Here is a 23,774-nt window from a genome sequence, read left to right as displayed (position 1 = left end):
ACTCCAATTCCAGCCCCCAGCTCCACACCTGCAGGGGACTAACTTCACAAGCGGTAAAGCAAGTCTGCAAGTGTCTATCTTTCTCTCCCCCTCTCTGTCTTTCACCTCCTCTCTCAATCCTATCCAACAAGAGCAGCAGCAGCAAGAACAACAATAACAGCAACAACAATAGAAGAAAAATAAAAGATGGCCACCAGGAACAGTGGATTAATAGTGCAGGCACCAAGCACCAGTGATAACCCTGGAGGAAAAAAAAAAAAGCACAGGTTTTTTTGTTGTTGTTGTTGTTCTCTGTTCATTGTTTGTTTTTACATATACTATGATTTGGTAACATTTATAAAATATTAGAAATTTGCATTCTTTGTTAGTTCTAGACATCTGAGAATTAGACACCAGGATAAGAGTGAGCACTTACAGCCTTTTGTTGGAGTAACTACCCTGAGGAAGGAAATGGGGAGAAAGCGATCACACTGGGATACAATTTAATGCAGACACAAAGAGAGTGGGAGGGAAGGCTGGATGGAACAACATGCAGCTTAAGGAAGGTTCCAAAAGGCCAAAAGGAAATCATTCAGCTCAAGTCAGAGAAGTTCCCTGGGGGTGGTTGTGCACCTGGTTGAGTGCACATATTACAATGTGCAAGACCTGGGTTCGAGCCCTAGGTCCCCACCTGCAGGGGGAAAGCTTTGCGAGTGGTGAAGCAGTACTGCAGGTTTCTCTCTGTCTCTCTCCGTTTCTATCACCCTCTCAATTTCTGACTGTCTCTATCCAATAAATAAAGATAATAAAAAATTAAAAAACTTAAAAAAAAATTCCCTGTCTTCCTAAAAAGGACCTGCTTCTATACTGTTGCTCACTCAAAGCAGTGAGGGGGTGCATGAACTCGACATACATGGCAATGAACTAGGGCTCCAGTCTTACATTTCTTTCTCCTCTCATAAATATATTTTTTAATGGTCTTCAAAAGAAAACTCCTGGGAGTCGGGCGGTAGTGCAGTGGGTTAAGGGCGTGTGGCGCAAAGCACAAGCACCGGCAGAATGATCCCGGTTCAAGCCCCCAGCTCCCCACCTGCAGGGATGTCACTTCATAGGCAATGAAGCAGGTCTACAGGTGTCTATCTTTCTCTCCCCCTCTATCTTCCCTTCCCTTCTCCATTTCTCTCTGTCCTGTACAATAACATCAACAACAACAATAATAACTATAACAATAAAACAACAAGTGCAACAAAAGGGAATAAATAAATTATTTTAAAAAAGAAAAAAAGAAACTCCTAAGGGCCAGGGCAAAAGCATAATGGTTATGCAAAATACTTTCATTCCTAAGGCTCTGAGATGCCAGGTTCATTTCGCTTCAGTACCATAAGCCACCCAACCTTCCTTCCCACTGTGGAAAACTTCCCACAAAATTTCCATCTTCAGTGAGTATGAAAACCTGCTGGACTGTGGGATATAGGACTCTTGTCCTCTGGTCCTGGTCTGACTCTTGTCTGGTGGTCCCTCCCAGCTTTCCTCCAATTAACTGGCTTTGGCTCTCAGAGATGTGTCTCTTAGTCTGTCTCTTCCTCCACATATAGACCCCCAGTACTTTTTTCTATTATTCTTGACCTCATAGGTGTTGAGTAGCTTTTTCTTCTTCTCCCAGCATATTTATATGGCTCTCTGTCCAAGGGAATTAAGTCCTGAAAAGCAAAGAGGCAGGTTTGCAACTATTGCTCTTCCAAGTGAGCAAGAGAAGAGACTTGATTGCCTGGGAGTAACAAGATAATAAAAGAAGGTTACTTTTTATAATGGGTTGTCTGAAGTCAAGGATATCTCCTGTGGTCTAGGTATATCCCAAGACCTTTGTTAGGAAGTCCTAAGGACCAAAACTTTTCTAGCAATGCCAAGGCAGTTGCCTTTCTCAATGTCAATCTCTCACTAAGGTGTGTTTCACCAGCTGTAAAATGAATGAATGGGGGGAGAGGGGCAGATAGTGGCACACTGAGTTAAGTGCCCATAGTAGGAAGAGCAAGAACCCACTCAAGGATCCCATTTCAAGCTCCTGGCTCTCCAACTGCGGGTGGGTGGGGCGGGGGAGCAGGGGTGTGGTGGTGTTGCTACTTCACAAGTGGTGAAGCAGGGCTGCAGGTGTATTTCCTCTCTTTCTCTCTATCCCCTCTCCTCTCTCAATTTCTGTCTATTCAGTAAAATGGAAAAAATGGCCGCCAGGAGCTGTGCATTCATAGTAACAGCACCGAGCCTCATTAATAACCCGGGAGGCATTAAAAAAATCAATGCAGGGGACCAGGAGATGGTGCACCTGGCTAAGTGCACATGTTACTTTGCACAAGGATAAAAATTCAAGACCTGGGTCCCCACCTGCAGAGAGGAAGCTTCAAGAATGGTGAAGCAGTGCTGCAGATGTCTCTCGCTCCCCCCTCTCTATCTCTCCTTCCTCTCAATTTACTACTGTCCTATTAAATAAAAATTTTATTTATTTTTTTTAAAACGAAGACCTATCACCCAAAAAATAATGAACGTGTGCTTAATACTTTAAAATCTCACTCTCAACTACTAATACATAGCCATATAAGCAAATAATGGCGGGACTGGGAGGTAGCACAGAAGGTTAACAGCACATGGGGCAGGAGTCGGGCGGTAGCAGTGGGTTAAGGGCACGTGGCAAAGCACAAGGACCGGTGGAATGATCCCGGTTTGAGCCCCCAGCTCCCCACCTGCAGGGGTGTCGCTTCACAGGCAGTGAAGCAGGTCTACAGGTGTCTGTCTTTCTCTCCCCCTCTGTCTTCCCCTCCTCTCTCCATTTCTCTCTGTCCTATCCAACAACGACATCAACAACAATAATATCTGCAACAACAATAAAAACAACAAGGGCAACAAAAAGGAAATAAGTATTTAAAAAAGAAAAAAAAAAAAAGAGCACATGGGGCAAAGCGCAAGAAGCAGTGTAAGGATCCTGGTTCGAGCCCCAGGCAGGGAGGTCACTTCACAAGCAGTGAAGCAAGTCTACAGGTGTCTGTCTTTCTCTCACCCTGTTTTCCCCTCCTCTCTCGATTTCTCTCTTTCCTATCCAGCAACAACAATAATAACAATAAATAACGAGGGCAACAAAAGGGAAAAAATAGCCTCCAGGAACAGTGGATTCGTATTGCAGGCACCTAGCCCCAGCAATAACCCTGGAGATAAAAAATAATAATAAAGTGGCGGGGCTGGGGGGGCTAAGTTTCAGTTTCTTTTCTTTTTAATTTGTTTCTTTTTTTTTCTTTATCGGGGAATTAAAGTTTTACATTCGACAGTAAATACAACATTTTTTTGTACATGCATAACATTTCCCAGTTTAATCTCAGTTTTTCTAAGGCTTATTTTAAGAGAAAAGCCAGAGTACTGTTCCACCTGAGGTAGAAATGCACTCTGCAACATAACCACCTTCCTAAAGGCTCACATTATCATTTTTAAATAAATAATTCAGATTCAGCCAGCGAGAAAAACATCCAGGTTCACTTGAACTTCACATGAAAAATGACTGTGGCATGGAATACAATCATTCTAAGATGGTTTTCATTGTTTATTCGAAATGCACAAGGAAACGAGTGTCCAGTATCGAATTATCCAGTCGGAGGCCGGAAGTGGACTCCCGCTAAGTGCTTTCCCAGGTGCCGGCAAACCGAAGCCGCGCTAACTCGGGCAGAGACGCTTCCTGTCTGGTGGGCGGGGCCACCTCCGGAAGTCTCCTCTAGGCCGGGATCCTGCGTTCCCACCCCGCCAGGCCCCGCCGGAGCCCCGCCTATCGGCGCCCAGGGTGCGCCCGGGGCTGGTCCCCGGAGCCCAGAGGGAGGGGCAGGCTTCCCGCCTCCAGGCGACAGCAGCCGCGGCCTGGTCCCTGCGTGGACACCTCGGCGCCCGCGCCGCTCTTCCTGTCGCCAGGAGTGGCGGCCCGGCCAGCGGGCAGCCGGGACGGACGGTCGCCATTCCTGTGTCGCTGCGCCCGCGGGGGCCGCCCGAGCCGGCCACGATGCCTCTGGGCCTGAAGCCCACCTGCAGCGTCTGCAAAACCACGTCGTCCTCCATGTGGAAGAAGGGTCCCCAGGGGGAGATCCTCTGCCACCACTGCACGGGCCGGGGCGCCGCGGCGGGCGGGGGCGGCGGAGCGGGAGCGGCAGGGGGAACCGCGAGCCACGGCGGCGCGGGCAGCTTCGGCGCCGCGACCTTCGCCAGCACGTCGGCCGCCCCGGCGCAGAGCAACGGGGGTGGCGGCGGCAAGCAGGTGGGTCCGCCCGCGGGGCGGCACTCGCCTGCAGGGCGGTGCCCTTCTCTCCTCTGGCCCTCACCTTGGGGCTTGTCCTTCGTTGAGTTGGCGCTTTGCTTTTCTCTTTTCTTTTCCGTACTTACTCTTTCTCTTTATGTAGAGACAGAGGAATCCAGAGTGGAGTGGGGAGAACGAGACAGAGACACCTGCAGACCTGCTTCATCACTTGTGAAGCTCCACCCTCCCCCCCAGGCTGGGGTGGGAGAGACTTGAACCTGCGGCCTTGTGCATTGTACCAAAGTGCACTCAACCAGGTGCGCCACCACCTGGCCTCGGTTCGGCCTTTTCCAAGCACCTTTTGTTATTGTGAAAAATTGGAAGTGTGCAGGAGACAGGAAATACACCTGAACTTGGGGAGGGGAAAGCCCCCCCCACAGACACACACACAAAGCATGAAGATTTTGTAAGAACGGTGGTGGCTGTCGTTGGGAGGGTTGGAGCACAGCGCATTGGTGGTGGGTGCAGTGTGCAATTAACTAACTGTACCGTCTGCTCTTATGATGTTATTCACGGGGGCCAGGTGCACCTGGTTAAATGCACTTTGTTGCAATGCACAGGGACCCAAGTTCAAGTCCCCCGTCGGAAGTCCCCCGTCGGCCCCCTCACCCTTGAACAATGTTCAAGCCCCTGGTCTCCACCTGCAGGGCGGTAGGTCTCTCTCTTGCCCTATCTCTTCCCCACTTCTCTCTTAATTTCTCTGTCTCTGTCCATTAATAAATAAATAATTTGGTTTTTATAAGAAAAATAAATAAGCCGCCATTGTTCACACATAAAGAAAAACCCTCCAGAAAGCTACCACTACTCTCTCGGTTTTGGTAGTAACATATACACAAGGCATGGGCCCATAGCATGCTACTGGACATCTCTCTGTTCATAAAATTTGCTTGTAACGTCTTACTAAGATTGCCATATCATTTTAAATGGCAACTTTAAGTAATCTGTATAGGAGCACCACACCTAACCTGTTCACTGGCATTGGAGAAATGATTTGTTACAGGTTTTTGTCTGTTATACTGATATAATCACAAGAAATAAATAGTTCTTGCCCACATTTTCTTCTAGTTCTATTCCTACCCTATGGTAGGTAACCCCCTTTTTTCAGACAGAGATTGCCTAGGACACTTCCTGTTGGTTTGATTGTTTTTTGACACTTCTGTGTTTTAATGAACTCGTAAAAGGTGAGAAGGTGAGCTTTTGCTTAATTTCCACATCTGTACAAAATATGTTCTTGAGATCTTCCCAGATCGTTGTATTGGACTAGCAAACTTTCTGCACTTTTTATTTATTCATTTATTTTTGTCTTTTCGTTATTTATGTAACAGAGTAAGCAGGAAATTCACAGGAGGTCTGCTCGGCTTAGAAACACGAAATACAAATCTGCTCCAGCCACTGAAAAGAAAGTTTCCACAAAAGGGAAAGGGAGAAGACATATTTTCAAACTAAAAAACGTAAGATAATTTGGACAATGTCTTTTACTGTAATGGTGTGTGTGTGTGGTGTGGTGTGTGGCATTGTATCTCATCTTTCACTACAGAACTTTGAATCTGTCTTGGGTATCCCTGCTGAAAGTGGTCTAGAGGAAATAAACTTTATTGCAGGAAGAATACTGTGTCTAAATAATTTTCTCTCAGGCAGGGATAGATAACATAATGGTTATGCAAAGGTACTCGCATGCCTGAGGCTCCGAAGTCCCAGGGTCCAGGTTCAATTCCCTTGCACCACCGTAAGCCAGAACTGAGCAGTGCTCTCTCTGGTCAGTCATCATCATCATCATCTCTTTTATTTGTGATAGTCCCAGAAAGAGTATCTTACTGACATAATAGTGACTTTGATGAGCACGAATACAAACCTTTTTGATATCTTTGTCTTTTCTGCTAGAAGAAAATTAAAAAAATGTTGAAAGACTTGTACTGGGAGTAGTTGAGAATATATTTTGTTGCAGTAAATTCTCATTTTTGTGAACACAAGGGGATTCCGGTGGTCAAGTGCAATAGAGAGCTTGTTTTTTTAAAACCTCAGTATGGTTTTTCTTTCTATTTAGAACAGGAGTGTTTCATCTACCAGAAAAAGACACTGTTGCTGTTGGGCAAATTTGCAGATAAGACATAAAGGACCCTGAAATATATTTTTATGAAGATTGCAGATTCCTGTTCAAAATAGTTGTCCCTCGTTTATGATTTTCATAAGTTTTTTTTTCATAATGAGACTCAATTATAACTGTAGCATTTAGACTCATGTGTTCCTCTGAAGTATAGCAATATGTTCTCTGCAGTTATTTCAATATCAGTTTCTCTAGAAACTTAATATTTAAGGATTTTTAAGGATTTAAGCATAGTTTCTTTTGACATAATGCATGTAATGTAGTTTGAGAAGGAATTTTAAAGATGGTTGAGTGATAGCAAATTACCAGGTAAGTTTCTTTTGCCCTTACTTCAGGCTTCTAGAACACTAGTACTGACAATAGTTAGTATGATAGCTAGTTCCACAGTTAGGAGGTGAAAAATGTTTTTAAAGAGATACTTTTTGGGGGGCAGGCAGTGGTGCACTGGGTTAAAAGTGCACTTAGTGCAAAGCACAAGTCCCCGCCTGTGGGAGGTGTCGCTTCACAAGCGGTAAAGCAGGTCTGCAGAACTATTTCTCCCTCTCTGTCTTTCCCTCTCCTCTCAGTTTCTCTCTGTCCTATCCAATTAAAAAGGGGGGGAAATGGTGGCCACCAGGAGCAGTGGATTCATAGTGCTGGTACCAAGCCCCAGCAATAACACTTGGAGATATAAATAAATAAATATATAGTAAATGAATTAAAAAGAGGTACTTTTTCACTCTGTGTTCATCTATACATTTTTTATTACATTTATATTCTGCTTAGGTGATAGGAGCCAGTGTGTGTGTGTGTGTGTGTGTGTGTGTGTATATGTATGTATGCATATATTAATATGTAGTTTTCTTTTTTATAGAGGGTGCAAGGTAGGGAGAGACCAAAAAAAAAAAGTGAGAAAGATACCTGCAGCACAGCTCCATGAAACTTCTCCCTACAGGTGGCAATGGGACTTGAACCTAGATCTTAATGTGCACTCTACTGGGTGTGCTACTACCCAGCCCTAAAAGTGTGTGTGTATACTTTTATATAATAAATATATATTTATTATTGGATAAAGACAGAAATTGAGAGGAATGGGAGAAATAGGAAAAGAGACAGAGAGAGACACCTACAGCCCTGCTTCACCTTTCATGAAGCTTTCCCTCTACAGATGTGGACCAGGAGCTTGAACATGGGTCCTTGCACATTCTAATGTATGCACTTAATCAGGTGGGTCACTGCCTGGCCCCTCTATATTTTTATAGCTAGATATTGATGTGTAAATAATGTGTAAGAGTGCTTGTGTTCGAACACAGTATCATAGTGAGAAACTTGTTTTTTGGTTCTCATCAAATCTGAAGCTAATGGTAGCAGAAATAACAATTTAGATTGTGCTTGGCCACAACATCTAGAAAATCATATTTGTTTTTGCCTCCAGGGTTATCACTGGGGCTCAGTGCCTGCACTACTCCTGGAGGCTATTTTTCCCCCTTCTGTTGTCCTTGTTTATCATTGTTATTGTTGTTATTGCTGTTGTTGTTGTTGGATAGGACAAAGAAAAATCGAGAGAGGACAGGAAGACAGAGGTGGAGAGAAAGACACCTGCAGACCTGCTTCACTTGTCAATCGATCCCCCCTGCAGGTGGCGAGCCAGGGGCTTGAACCAGGATCCTTATTCCAGTCCTTGTGTTTCGTGCCATGTGCACTTAACCTGCTGTGCTACCACCCGCCCCCACCACATATCTTTTTATTGCAATAATTGACACCAAACACATTTACTATTTTTCATATACAGAATTTCAAACAAGACTGTAAAATGCATGTGTATACAGACACACTATATATTTTGAATATGCTAATATTTTCACTTTTTGTTTGTCTGTTTAAGCCCATCAAAGCTCCCGAGTCTGTTTCTACCATAATCACCGCAGAGTCAATCTTCTACAAGGTAAGCATTTGTGGAGTTTACCGAAGACCTGAACCTATCATATAATGTGCTGCTAAATAGTGTTCTGTTTAAAGTGTTATTATGGTTTTTGTTTCCTCTTAAGCCCTTTTCCTCCACTGGTAACCTATAAAACATCTTATCCAGAACTGATCTAGAAAAGGAAATTACATATGGCCATATGCTATGAAGACCTTAAGAATTTTTCATTGGGAGTCGGGCTGTAGCGCAGCAGGTTAAGCGCAGGTGGCACAAAGCACAAGGACCCGCATAAGGATCCTGGTTCGAACCCCGGCTCCCCACCTGCAGGGGAGTTGCTTCACAGGCGGTGAAGCAGGTCTGCAGGTGTCTATCTTTCTCTCCTCCTCTCTGTCTTCCCCTCCTCTCTCCATTTCTCTCTGTCCTATCCAACAACGACAACAATAATAATAGCTACAACAATAAAACAACTAGGGCAACAAAAGGGAATAAATAAATAAAATAATTTTTTTTTTAAAAAAAGAATTTTTCATTGCAGATATCAGAATTGCTCTTAAAATGCTAATATTTAGTGTTCCAGGAGGTGGCGCAGTGGCTAAGGCACTAGACTCTCAAGCATGAGGTCCTGAGTTCAATCCCCAGCAGCACATGTACCAGAGTGATGTCTGGTTCTTTCTCACTCTCTCTCTCTCCTATCTTTCTCATTAATAAATAAATAAAATCTTTAAAAAAAATGCTAATACTTGGCCTGGAAACATTAATGAGAGAGCCATTCTAATCTTTGTGATGGATTAAAAGGTGACAAGAACAGAGATGGGATTTGGACTAGGAAAGCATGATGTCAGCTGGGTAGAGTAGGCAGCTTGTTTCTAAAATGCCTTTAAGCAAAAGTGGGAGGTATAAGGGTAACTGTGGGGATTAGCACCTACTAGAAATTGACGGTGAGAGAAAAGATCCAGGAGGTTTTAATATTGAGGGCAGGTTTCTACTAGTAAGTAGTGTGGATTTTGACCCACATTAACTACACACATCCATAGTGATCCACCAAGGAAACTTGTGTCACAGTTCTAGTACCAGAAAATATTTCTTCAGGATCGTTTGTATAACTGAGGGGCATGCCACAGTGTGTTACCTACTCCCAAGGCCCTGCTCTGAAGGAAGTTCCAATGAACCATACATGCTTCCTACAGACAAGGACAGTATGCTCTACTGAGGATTGTTACTTATATAAGGAGGTGCTGAGTGTCATAAAGATTTGAATAGCCAGGCTGGGGTAGATAGCATAATGGTTATGCAAAGAGATTCTCATGCTTGAGGCTCTGAAGTTCCAGACTGAATCTCTTCCCCCACCACCATAAGCCTGAGCTGATCAGTGCTCTGGTAAAAAAAAAAAAAAAAAAAAAAAATTTGGATAGGTCATATGGATGTTCAAAGAAGAGATTATCACTAGATCAGATCTTGAGGAAGAGGGCAGAGACAGAAGAGGCCTAAATGTGGTACATGTATAGATTATATAGTCAGATGTGAAGTAGAGCAGGGATAAAGCAAAAATCTCTGAATACCAGAAATACCAGTAATTGTCTTGTGGGAGGGATGTCAAAGTGAGCAGGAGGGTGTGTCCTAGTGAGATGGGACAATATTAGAATTTTTTTAAAAATGTCTTTGTGGGATCTAGGCTCTGCACGGGTTTATTATGTGGTGGTACAGCAGTACAGAACGGTATATTTTAGGTACGGCAGTTATTGGCAGAGGTAAGACTAGGCCAGTGAAGTAGGTTCGTTACCAAAGTTGAGCTTCACATGCACAAGTCCTGGGAGGAGCGGCCATGGTAGGGCGCTGAGCCTATAGGAAAGCAGTGCTGGCTGAGCAGAGAGCAGCAACAGAAGGGGCTGGGGGAAGAGCTAAGTAACTGTCAGCCTGAAGTCAGCCGTATGCTAATTAGTCTTAGAGTTCACCCTCAGCCATATGCTAATCAAGTCCCAAAGGGGACTATTCACGGGCTGTATCACAAGGGGCAGAGTGGTAAATTGAGGGTAAACCTGTCCTACATCAGAGGGCTCCATCATGTCTGTTGGTTTTAATTCATGGTTTTGTTTAGTGAATGATGGAGGAATAAAATGTATAGTAAGTATTGCTTTTCAAGACAGTGCAGACAGAGATAGACAGTAGGAACCTCAGCTGCAATCTCTGACTTTTGTGGCTTTTAGTTAGTCACTTAGCCACAAATCAAGTAATTAGGGGCCAAGTGTGGTGCACCTGGTTAAGCACACGCATTACAGTGCACAAGGACTCAAGTACAGGCCCCTAGTCCTCACCTGCAAGGGAAAAGCTTCATGAGTGGTGAAGCAGAACTACAGGTGTCTCTGTCCCTTTTTCTCTCTATCTCTTCCTCCCCTCTAAATTTCTCTCTATCCAATAATAAATAATTTAAAAAAATAAATAAAGCCAAAGTAATTTGTAAATATTTTCTCCGGATGTAAGTTGTGTTGTTACTTTTTTCATTCAGAAGAGAGATAATGCTGAAGTTGATGTCATCCATGCAAACATTAATGCATTAGACCATTTCACAGATGATTACTTTGAAAAATATTACTCTTAAATAAGGAAGAATAAGTTCATAGCTATAATGCTGTTCTATTTATCTTTATGGCATCATCATCTGTTATTTCCAGGGAGTCTACTACCAAATTGGAGATGTTGTTTCTGTGATTGATGAGCAAGATGGAAAGCCTTATTATGCTCAGATCAGAGGCTTTATACAGGACCAGTATTGTGAGAAGAGTGCAGCACTGACGTGGCTTATCCCCACTCTGTCTAGTCCCAGGGACCAATTTGATCCTGCATCCTACATCATAGGTGAGTTGAGCAATTAGTACAGGTTCTTGAACCCAATTAATTCTCCATTATTATGTATTAAAATGTACTCATCTGCTTGGGCTGTCATAACAAGATACCACAGACTGAATGACTTAAACCACAAATATATTTTGTCACAGTTCAGAAAGCTGAAAGGTCAAGGTGTTGTCTGGCCAGTATTCACTAGGTGCTGTCTGGGGAGTATTCACTACTAGACTTTGGATAGAATCTTCCTTAGCATGCACACTCTTGGAATCTGCCATTCTTCTAAGGACATAAAAATCCTATTCAATCAAAGTTCCACCTTGATGAACTCATTTAATTGTTTTAATGCCTTCCTAAAGAGCCCCTCTCCAGTACCATCACAGTTGGACTTCACACAGAGTGTGAAGCAGTGTCACAAATGTCTCTCCGTCTCTCTCCTTCTCTATCTCCCCTACCCTCTCAATTTCTGATAGTCTATATCCAATAAATAAATATAATAATTTAGAAATTTAAGTAAATTAAGAAAAAAGATATGCTTGAGTTCTGCCAGTTATCTTGAGTTAGAGCAACATGAAACTATTAGTAAAAGTGAGGCAGGTAAGATTTTTCTGTACTAGAATATAACTCACCTGGTAGGGTGTGTACCTTAAGGGTACAAGGCCTGGGTTTGAGCCCCAGCACCATATGGAATTGCTATAGTGCTGTGGGGAGCTCTGGCACTGCGGTGTCTCTCCTTCTGTCTGAAATAGAAGCATGAAAACATCAGCTCTGGTATGATGCAATCATGCCTGCATGAGACCCTAGCAACACACACAGAACAAAGATTTTTCTGAGTGACCCAGGATTAAACATCGTGAAAATAATGTGTTACATGGCCTGAGAGGTAGCTCAGTGGATAAAGTGTTGGACTTTCAACAGGAGGTCCTGAGAGTTCTATCCCCAGCATTACATGTATCAGAGGGATGCCCTGGACCTCTCTCCTCTCTCATAAATATATAAATAAACCTTAAAAAAGAAGGAAATAATGTATTGCTCAGGAATTCAGTTATTTGTGTTTCTAATATATATCTAATCAAAAAGTATTTCTAAAGGTCACGTGTATTTCTAAAATCGTACAAATTCTCAATCTGTAGCCTTGCACATATCACACACATCATCTTTCTAACATAGTTGTTCATCACTGAGATGGCAGCCATGTATACTGAATGACCGGCTTGTCATATTCAGGCACAGTTTCAAGCTGAGACTATGGTGTCTTTATCTTGCACTATATATGTCTTTGTCTTTTTTTTTTTCTTCCTTTTTTTTTTTCCTCCAGGGTTATTGCTGGGCTCGGTGCCTGCACCATGAATCCACCACTCCTGGAGGCCATTTTTTTCCCTTTTTGTTGCCCTAGTTGTTGCAGCCTCGTTGCGGTCATTATTGCCATTGTTGACGTTGCTTTGTTGTTGGATAGGACAGAGAGAAATGGAGAGAGGAGGGGAAGACAGAGAGAGAGGGGAGAGAAGGATAGACACCTGCAGACCTGCTTCACCGCCCGTGAAGCAACTCCCCTGCAGGCAGGGAGCCGGGGGCTTGAACTGGGATCCTTACGCCGGTCCCTGCACTTTGCACCACATGCGCTTAACCCACTGTGCCACCGCCCAACTCCCTGTCTTTGTCTTTCTATCTCAAAAAGTCAGCTTGGAGTAGTGAAGCCCTAGTGACAACACTAAAAAAGGGAAAATTCAAGGTTTACTGAAGTCTTTATAATCTTCTTGCATTTTGAAAATGATTTAACTGTGTGCATTTGTCTTTCTCTTAAAATAATGGCATATAGAGATACAACTCTCCTTGATTTAAAAATGGGTCATATTCCTGGGTCCGTGCTCCCAGAGAGATAAAGAATAGGAAAGCTTTCAATGGAGGGGATGGGATATAGAACTGTGGTGGTGGGAAATGTGTGCAATTTCACCCCTCTTATTCTATGGTTTTGTCGATATTTTCTGTTTTTTATTTGTAAATAAAAAATGGGTCATATGACAATGTAATAAAGAATTATTTTATCATGTTCCTTTAAACAGTGAATTATTTATACTTTAGTCTCATGTGGAGGAAAAAACCTCTAAACTCTCACTAGCTAAAGTCTGGTAAAAAAAAAATGAAGACATCTCCAACTGGAATATAGTATGCACCTTTAATTGAACCAGCAAGTCTTTAAAAGCTACTGGGAAGTGGGAAGAGGCTGGGAGATAGCTCACCCAGAAGAATGTGTTCCTTATATGTGCAGGCCCCCCCCCCCATCTTAACCACTGGCACCACATTAGTACACTGTGACACTAGGGGAGGCTCTGTGGGTGGTAGAATAGTGCTGTGGTATCTGTCTCTCTAATTAAAGGCATGAGAAGGTTGGCCCAAGAGTGGTGGTATCACACATGTGTATGGCCCTGTTGCTGCATTAAAAAATAAAGCAGCAGTATATAATTTTTCTTTTTTCAGAGAAAACTAAAGGACATATAACACACCACTATTATTCTCACTCTTATAAAATTTGATACATAACCGAACAGTTTTGGTCTTGTATATAGAAGAGTGGACTTTCACTTACCAAGTCTATTTGGATCCTCAGAGAAGCCGTGGCAATGTGGCAGGATCACCTCTGCAGCTCCTTTCCCACCGCTTCTCCAGATTCTTGGGAAGGCAAGAAGCTCAGAACACTGGCTTGAAACCACACTAGGTTTTAGCCTAGTCATTCATTCATCATATGATCTTGAGAAATCCTTTACTCTCTCTTACCTTTCTGTCCTTTTATTCAAATGGGAGTTGGTGCTTACCTCAGTACTTAGAAAACTGAGGGCAGTATAATATCTGTATGTCTAACTTATTTTTAGATTTTTTTTTTTATTGAGTTACCATTTGCAGAGAACATGTATTCCTTCAGCTGTTAAAAGTAGAAAAAAAAAAATAAAGAGTAACTTTAGAAAAACACATCTCAAAGACTAGTGCCAGTTTACCATCAGGACAGTTTCTCCAAGGGTCTGGGAATTCTAACTTTTAATGGAAATGATGTATATATTTTTAAATGTGTTTAATAACCCTTTCATTGACTACCTTTTAGGACCAGAGGAGGATCTTCCAAGGAAGATGGAATACTTAGAATTTGTTTGTCACGCACCCTCTGAATATTTCAAGTCTCGTTCATCACCATTTCCCACAGTTCCTACCAGACCAGAGAAGGGCTATATATGGACTCACGTTGGGCCTACTCCTGCCATAACTATTAAGGAAACAGTTGCCAACCATTTGTAACTGGAAAAGTAAAGCCAAATACCCAGTTATCTTATTTTCTTACTATTGAAATATGCCACGTTTCCTTAATGAAATTCGGAGATAAAAAATAACCTCAATACTTTTCCCCTACTACCCACTAATCATTAGTCTGTTAATTACTCTTAGAAAAATTTTTTAAAAATTTAAAAATTACACTTAGAAAAATTTAAAGTATAGGGCCGGGTGCTAGTGCACCTGGTTGAGCGCACATGTTACAATGTACAAGGACCCAGGTTCTAGCACCCTCTCCCTCCATCCCCACCTGCAGAGTGGTAAATCAGTGCTGCAGGTGTCTTTTTCTCTCCCTTTCTGTCGCCCCCTACACTCTCAATTTCTGTCTCTAATAAATAAAGATAATAAAAAATAATAATTAAATTTTAAAAATTAAAAGCATATATATTTTTTTTCTTGCTTCTAGGGTTATCACTGAGGCTCAGTCCCTGTACTGATTCCAACTGCTCCTGGAGGCCATTTTTTTCCATTGTTGTTGGATAGGACAGAGAGAAACTGAGGAAAGGAAGAGAGAAAGACACCTGCAGACCTGCTTCACTTCTTGTGAAGCAACCCCCCCTGCAGGTGGGGAGCCAGAGGCCTGAACCGGGATTCTTGCGCCGGTCCTTGTGCTTTGCACTATGTGCCCATAATCCACTGCACTACCACCTGGCCCTCAAGAAATAATTTTTTTTTTAGAAATACATTTTAAATAACCATTCCGTGTGTGCCAAGAAAAAGACTAATTTACAGGGAAACCAATAGAAACAGAAAATATCTATTTTTCCTCCATAATTTATTTCTAGAAACTCAGAAAATGAACTGTATTTTTCTATAACAAGCATTAAGGATAGAATTTCTGTCCAAAGGTTTAATCAAATGTAGCTACAAACCAATAGTATCTATCGTTTGTACAGTTATAGAGACATTCTTTTCTCATCTAGAAAATGTCATGACGGACTCTTGGCTGTTTAACAATTGTAAAGGAGATGTGAGAATTACATATACTTTCTTCCTTTTCTACCTGGGCTTAACCAGTACTTTTCAGTGCCAGGAAGTTTTTGTCAAAACCTCTTTACTAATAATTATTTTTATGCTTTTGTAATTGTTTGAGCAGTGTAACTATTACCCTTTTTCTACACAGTTTTAATCTGAGTGTTGGAAAGAAGTAACTGTAGGTAGTTCCATGTATATAATTATCTCTCTGTTCACAAGAGAGTAAAACTAATTGTAAATACCACTGTAAGTAACTTAATGCTAGTATTCAAACTTTAGAATTAAAAAATTTTCACAATGTATTTGTATTTTTCACATTGTATTTATACTGGATTTATTTTATTAATTTATGTGGGTTGAAAAGGGCTTTCTATCCATACATGGTGTAAACTTAAATCATTGTAGTACCCTTGATCTTATGTGACAGATCCATCAATATGTAATAAATTTTAGAAAAAATTTAAAAACCATGATTGGCAAAATGAACACTTCATGTTCACTTTGTGTAAGATGTTTACTAAAATGGGGGGGGGGGATTAAGGCTTTGTATATTCTGAGCATCTGTTCATAATGTGTTAGATCTTTGCACAATACCAGCAGGGAACGTCTAGTCAATGGGCTACACTCATTTGGTATGACCCTGCCAAGGCAATCATAAGTAGGACTGGAAAATCAATAAATCTAGGAGCTTTTTCCTTAGCAACATTTTTAAGCTGAAATTTTGGATAGAGACAGCCAGAATTCAAGAGGGAAGGAGACAAGAGAAAGACCTGCAGCACTGCTTCACCACTCGCAAAGCTTTCCTCCTGTAGGTGGGGATCAGGGGCTTGAATCCAAGGTCCTTATTCATTGTAATGTGCTCAACCAGCTGTGCCACCACTTGGCTCCTTAAGCTATAATTTTGTATGGCCCTCTAATGATGTCAAAAATGTCCAAATACCCTTGGGTTCCTTGCCCCTGACTTATAAGAAAAACTAGATATCCACTCCCTGTGTCCAGGGCTATCTTCTACCGTCATTCTCACCGCAAGTAGGGAAGCAGATTCCTCAATTCTGAGAAAATAAACTCCCAGATACCATGGATTTTTTTTTCCTTCTTTTGGATAAAGAGCATCAAACTTGGGGTCTGGCAGTAGCGCAGTGGGTTAGGTGTACATGGTGCAAAGTGCAAGGACCTGTGTAAGGGTCCTGGTTCAAGCCCCAGCTCCCCACCTGAAGGGGGGGTCACTTCATAAGTGGTGAAGCAGGTCTGCAGGTGTCTATCGCTCCCCCTTTTTCTTCCCCTCCTCTCTCCATTTCTCTCTGTTCCATCTAGCAACGACAACATCAATAACAACAGTAATAGCTACAACAACAGTAAAAAAAAAAAAAAGCAACAAAAGGGAAAATAAAATATAAAAAAATTACGAAAAAATACTGTTCAGTGAATTATCAGTACAAAGATATTGTTCTAAATTCTATCATGGAATAGTATAGACAAAACCTGACTGAATTTTTTTTTAATTGGGGAGATTAATAGTTGACAGTCATCAGTAAATACAGTACATATGTGGCAATTCTCAGTTTTCTGCACTCTAACCTTCCACCTAGGTCCTCCTCCACCATCATGCACCAGGACCTGACTCCAGTTCATGCAATACACCAACTCCAGTCCAAGATCTGCTTTGTGTTTTCCCTTATGTTCTTATTTCTCAACTTCTGTCTGTGAGATCATCCCATATTCTTCCTCTTTCAGGCTTATTTCACTTAACATGATTCCTTCAGGCTCCATCCGAGATTAGTATTCCACTTTGTATATATACCACTACTTACTCAGCCCTTTGTGAAATTTTTGATACAGTACAAAGAGAACTGGTTATGGTTAAACAAAAAAAAATGTGGTGGGCAAGGTGTGCTAGCACCTATTTTAGCAGATGTGAGACTCTACTCCTGAGACAACAGTCTTGTAAAATATTTCCTGAAAAAAAAAAGTTTGGTCAGTGTGTGTGGTGGGGGGGTTAGATGGCATAATGGTTATGCAAAGAGACTCTCATACCTGAGGCTCCCAAGTACCAAGTTCAATCCCCCACACCACCATAAACCAGAGCTGAGCAGTGCTCCAGTTAAAAAAAAGGGGGGGGGGGATCATCTATGTCACTTTATCTCTGAAGACATGGGGAAAATTGAAAAAAAAATAATTTGAAAATCAATTCCAGTGCTTACACTAAGTGGTATTGCAGTCATAAAACCTGTTAGCCTCTAATTCGGGAAATTTGAAGGTATTCCTTTGGTAATAATTCCAAAATTTGGAACTATGGATGAGAGTGTAGGCTCTCTTCTAGAAGGTACTAGTGGCCTATAGGGAGGCCAAAGGCGAGCACGGTGATGGTGCTAGTATAGGTTCCACAAGAACTATTCCATAGCTCTTGGGTGTAAGCTTGTAAGGCTGCCCCTTCAGAACTCATTAGGCCCTTTTCACAAGAAGAGTGGTGGTTCATTTTTAGCCTTCTGTCTGTTATATACATCAAGGGTGGTACACTGCTTGTTGTTACTGTCTCTCCTATTATTTTAGTCTGTGGGACTCAGACCACCAGAGCCAGGAATTTATAGGGAGTCCCTGATATGCACTGCTCACACTATGCAGAGAAAATTGCTTCACATGTAATTGTAGATTTGGTATATCTGTGGGAGGTGTTGAGTTGTCACCATTTTGTATCATTTTCCAGTTTGCTGATCTTATTGGGAATTGCCAATAATTTAGTTTTTAGTAGGCTATCGCTCAAAGTTTGAGAAAGAATGTATTTAAGAGTATGTTACTTCGAGTAGAATATGTTCAAGATTAAGAATACTTACAAGATGATTAAGTTTAAGGCATTTGCTAGTTATATAAGATATAATTACTAAAAGTGTGCTTATAAAATGTTTGTTAAGAATATAGTTTTGGGGGCCGGGCAGTAGCACAACAGGTTAAGCACACACAGTGCGAAGTGCAAGGCTCCAGGATCCAGGTTCAAGCCACTGGCTCCCCACCTGCAGGGGGGTTGCTTCACAAGCAGTGAAGTAGGGGCAGGTGCACTTAGCTGAGTGCCCACATTACCATGCACAAGGATGGGGGTTCAAGCCTCTGGGCCCACCTGTAAGGGGGAAGCTTAATGAACTGTGCTACAGGTATTTCTCTTTCTCTCATTTTCTGTTATCTCCCACTCCCCTTTCAATTTTTTTTTTAAAGATTTTAAAAAGCCTAAGCTAGGTAGGAAAGAACAAAATTATTGGTCAAACTGAATATATTAAAACATTTTTATTAATGTACTTAGTTTTTTAAAAATATTCCTTTTTGATGCCCTTGTTCTATTGTTGTAGTTATTATTGTTGTTGTCATTGTTGGATAGGACAGAGAGAAATGGAGAGAGGAGGGGAAGACAGAGAGGGGGAGAGAAAGATAGACACCTGCAGACCTGCTTCACGGCCTGTGAAGCGACTCCCCTGCAGATGGGGAGCTGGGGGCTCGAACTGGGATCCTTACGCTCGAACGGGGTCCTTTCACTGAACCCACTGCACTACCGCCAGACTCCCTAATGTGCTTAGTTTTATTGTGTCAGTTGTTTCAGCATCTAGAAGTTCTAACTTATCATGGTTGGTGGAGTAGTTGGAATCCAGACTGAATGACTCACACTTAAATATTTTTATATGGTCTGAAAAGAAAGAAATCTAATGATATGGGATACATGTTGAGAGACTCATGCCCAGCTCACTAACTTGCCACCAACCAGTTCTGCCCCCGCCCCAAGATAATAAAGTTGTCAGGATACATTCCTTCAATAAGGCCTTAATATATTGGTTTTGGGAGTCGGAAGGTAGCACAGCGTATTAAGCGCAGGTAGCATAAAGCGCAAGGACCGGCATAAGGATCCCTGTTAAGCCCCTGGCTCCCCACCTGCAGAGGAGTCGCTTCAAAGGCGGTGAAGCAGGTCTGCAGGTGTCTATCTTTCTCTCCCCGTCTCCCCTCCTCTCTCGATTTCTCTTTGTCCTATCCAATGACAGCAACACCAACAATAATAATAACCACAACAATGATAAAACAAGGGCAACAAAAGGGGAAAAAATAGTCTCCATCACCACCTCCCAGACAATAACTTGGATCCACCTGCATATCAGATTTCAGGCTCAGAGGAAAAAAAAAAACAGTATAGCTACAGGCCCTTTGAAATATAACTAAAATATGCCTACTAGCTATCTACAAAATGGAGGACCCCCTCAACACTTCATCTGCACTATTTCAGCCTTTAAGTCCAAGATTGTTCAACAATTTGTTTGGCTTTGTATGTTAACTCTCTTTTCAGCCACCAGGTTCCAGATGCTAGCATGATGCCAACCAGACTTCCCTGGACAGACGACCCCACCAATGTGTCCTGGAGCTCCAATTCCCCAGAGCCCCACCCTACTAGGGAAAGAGAGAGACAGGCTGGGAGTATGGATCAACCTGTCAACGCCCATGTTCAGCAGGGAAGCAATTATAGAAGCCAGACCTTCCACCTCCTGCATCCCACAATGACCTTGATTCTGTAATTTAGAAATCTTGTTGATAAACAAAGGCCCCATTCACAATGTAGTCATGGCTCATGACCCAATTCTCAAGACTAGGCCAGACTAAAAATCAAGAATCCAGGAATCTAGGGAAATGATCCTATAGTAGTGTATTTGATATGAATCTTCAAGCCTTCCCTAAATGGACCTTAAGTCAGTCACCAGACCTTTCCCAAGTGCCCTGAGAAACAACCAGGCATTCTGAGAATTTTCAAATACTAGGGCCACCCTAACTGATTCTTAGAGACCTAAAGTTCTGCTGCAACCTACGTATCAAAGCAAAGGCATTACTGTTACACTCACATGAGACAGGAAATTCCCCAGTTGGGATTTTCTGAGCACCATTTTACCAGAAAGTAGACTTCTGACATAAAAGAGGCTAGTAACCAGATAATCTGATGTTTGGGATAAACATGACTATGAGGAGGTCTGGGGGAAAGGCATAGCTATTATTCTTGGGAAGGGCTCTGAGTGTAATGTTTGTAACCTATATGACTACTCAAGTAAAAGTCCTAGGTGCTTTTAAAGAATTAGGTGCTAAAAAAAAAAAAAAAAAAAACACCTGCAAGGGACTCACTTCACAGGAAATGAAGCAGGTGTCTATCTTTCTCTCCCTCTCTGTTTCCCCCTCCTCTCTCCATTTCTCTCTGTCCTATCCAATAACGACATCAATAACAATAATAACTACAACAACAAAAAACAAGGGCAACAAAAGGGAAAATATTTTTTAAAAATTAGAAAAAAAATTAAATGCTCTAAATGACCTCTCTATGGATGTTAATCAGCCTTTTCCAGTCACTCTGCTCTTGTTCAAAAGACTTACATACAAATTAGTCACAGTGGTAGAGATGGGGTGGGCTGGGGGTGGGTAGGGCTGTTTATAGTGTTGTTAGAAAAGTCACAACACATTTTTGCACAGAAAGAGAAAGGGGGGGCAGGAAGTGGTGCACCTGATTACACACATAGTGTGAAGCACAGGACCCACGCAAGGACCCTGGTTTGAGCCCCTTTGCTTCCCACCTGTGGGGGAGTGTCACTTCACAAGTGAAGGTCTGCAGGTGTCTTTCTCTCTACCCTTCTCTATCTTCCCCTCCTCTCTCAATTTCTCTGTCCTATGTATATATATTTTTTTAAAAATGTCCACAGGAATAATGGATTCATAGTGTAGGCACTGAGCCCCAGTAATAACCCTGGAAGCAAAAAAAAAAAAAAAAGTCATGACTTCCCCAACAACCTCTATATGGCCTCTATGATACAAATTTTACTTATCCAGGGCTAGCCTAAATATTCATCTGTCTAGCCACTCTATTTACCAGCACCAGTGACCAAGGACCATGCAAGTACATATCCAGGGGGGACCACTTGTGCCTAGTTTGTTTTATCACAGAGGAGACATTAGTTTGTTCTCCCTGGAGGAGGTGACACATTCTGAAACTTAGCCGTTTTCCATATTTCTGCCAAAAACATCTCTCATGGACTTGCTTTTATGTCATGCTGTCCTTTGCTGTGGATCATGAAACTTAATTTTACAGTGAACAGTAAAACAAATCTTTCTAATGAAAGACAGGAAAGGCATGATCTACCTAGGGAATCCACTGGATTTAACAGATTTAACCCACCATCCTTAAACAGATGATCTTCTGGGTAGACAGCTCCTTGTGAGGTTAAAGTACTATTTGACGAGATGCAGTGTGCTTAGTATATGTTGTGAATTTGTGGCCTTGGCCTTAATATAAGGACCACAGAATTGAACTGCAAGGGGATGATGTTTGAGTTAAAACTGAGTCACCCACAATCAGTGTGGAGTGACCTACATTTTTGTTTCCATCTCTAATTCTGGGGTTTTCTGATTTAAATGTAACTGAACAAGTAATGCTTCTATGGAGGGAACATAGTGATGTTTCCAGTGTTTTGGAAAGTAACAGTTACAGTGTTGGCTGAATAAACTGATTAAATTGATACTTTCTTTTTTTCTGATTGGAGAAAAATTGGTGGGAGTGAGAGCATGAAGTACAAGGAGAGGGAGAGACTTGTAGCTCTGCTTCACTGCTTCTGAAGCTTTTCCTCTGCAGGTGGGAAGTGGGGGCTTGAACCTACGTCCTTGTCCTTGGCAATATGTACACTCTACTGGGCACACCACTGCCTAGTCCCTAAACTGATTCAAATGAAATAATATTGCTGTTACACGATGGCTCATGGGGGAAGAATACATAGAACTTTGTGGCAATAACTGTGGTTTAAAAAATTGGGGGTGGTGTGGGGATAGATAGCATAATGGTTATACAAAATGATTCTCATGCCTGAGGCTCCAAAGCCCCAGGTTCAATCACCCACACCACCATGAGCCAGAGCTGAGCAGTGCTCTGGTAAAAAAAATAAATACTTTTAATCTTTATTTATTAGATAGTGACAGCCAGAAATTGAAAGGGTAGGGGGAGACAGAGAGGGAGAGATCAAGAGATACCTGCAGCACTATCACCACTTGTGAAGCTTTCCCCCTGCGGGTGGGGACCGGGGGCCCAAACCTGGGTCCTTGCATATTATAACATGTGCATTCAACTAGGTGTACCACCACCCAGCCCATGTAAAAAATTTTTTTAAAGATTTATTTGTTAATGAGGGAGAGAGAAGGAGACGGAGGGAGACAGAGAGAGAGAGAGAGAAAGGAAAGAGTGAGAGAGTGCATGAGAAAGTGAGCCCCAGAGCTCCACTCTGGTACATGTGATGCTGGGGATCCAGCTCAGGACCTATTGCCTGAGAGTCCAACACTTTATCCACTGTGCTCTCAGGCTACAATCATGGAAGAATTTAATGAAAGACTTCTACCTTAGACCACCAAGGGCTCAGATGCAAATAAAGGTTTAGGGGTTGGGTGGTGGCACACCTGGTTAAGCACAAATGTTACAATGCTCAAGAACCCAGGTTCAAGCCCCTGACCCCCACTTGCAGGGAGAAAGCTCTGTGAGTGGTGAAGCAGGGCTGCAGGTGTCTCTGTCTCTCTTCCTCTCTATCACCCCCATCTCTCTCGATTTCTGGCTGTCTCTATCCAATAAATAAAGATAATAAAAAAAAATAAATAAAGGTTTAGACCATCCCACCTACAAAAAATGACTCTAGTCAATGAGGTGTTGGTAGAAGTCAGAAGAACATGGAATAAGTAATGGAAGGTAAATAAAAATATGTAACAATCGTGGTCTTATGATTAGCTGCAGACTGTACCTTCTTTTTATTATTTCATGCAATCATTTGTATGTTCTAGCTAACTATCCATTTCCTTTTATTCCCCTTGCTGCATTTGTTGATGGTGGCTGACTTTAAAATTTAATTCACAGCAAGAGAGTATCAAGATAAAATGCATATGGAACTGGGAATGGAAGTAATTTCTCAGAGAGGGCCAGGTGATGGTGCACCTAGTTAAGCACACACACTATAGTGCGCAAGGACCTGGTTCAAGCCCTTTGTCCCCATCTGCAGGGGGAAAGCTTCACAAGTGGTGACGCAGGGCTGCAGGTGTCTGTCTCTCTCCCTCTCTATCTCCCCATCCCCTCTCAATTTCTCTGTCTCTACCCAATAATAAATTAATTTTAAAAAGATTTTTTTAAAAAGAAATAATTCCTTGGATATAGTGTATTAAAAGTATGTAACTGCATAGACAGAAGTTGGAAAACAAGATCAGAAAGGAAAACACTAAGCAGAACTTGGACTGCACCAAGGTAAAAAGACTCTGGGGTGGGGTGTAGGGTTCAGGTCCTGGAACATGATGGCAGAGGA

At 42.1% G+C, this 23,774-nt stretch overlaps 1 protein-coding gene across 1 annotated transcript; it reads left to right on the top strand.

Annotated features, from left to right (window-relative positions):
• Positions 1-3,798: 3,798 nt before the first annotated feature.
• Positions 3,799-15,911, top strand: GATAD1 (GATA zinc finger domain containing 1). The gene is made up of 5 exons (XM_007522485.3): positions 3,799-4,261; positions 5,626-5,751; positions 8,269-8,328; positions 10,977-11,160; positions 14,243-15,911. The coding sequence occupies exons 1-5, from the start codon at positions 4,010-4,012 to the stop codon at positions 14,431-14,433; spliced, it is 813 nt and encodes a 270-aa protein (XP_007522547.1). The 5' UTR covers positions 3,799-4,009; the 3' UTR covers positions 14,434-15,911.
• The last annotated feature ends 7,863 nt before the right edge of the window (positions 15,912-23,774 follow it).

Source organism: Erinaceus europaeus, chromosome 8, assembly GCF_950295315.1.
Source record: "Erinaceus europaeus chromosome 8, mEriEur2.1, whole genome shotgun sequence".
NCBI classification, from domain to species: Eukaryota; Metazoa; Chordata; class Mammalia; order Eulipotyphla; family Erinaceidae; genus Erinaceus; species Erinaceus europaeus.
The sequence above is the reverse complement of the archived record's forward strand: the minus strand, read 5'-3'. Positions and strand labels throughout refer to the sequence as shown.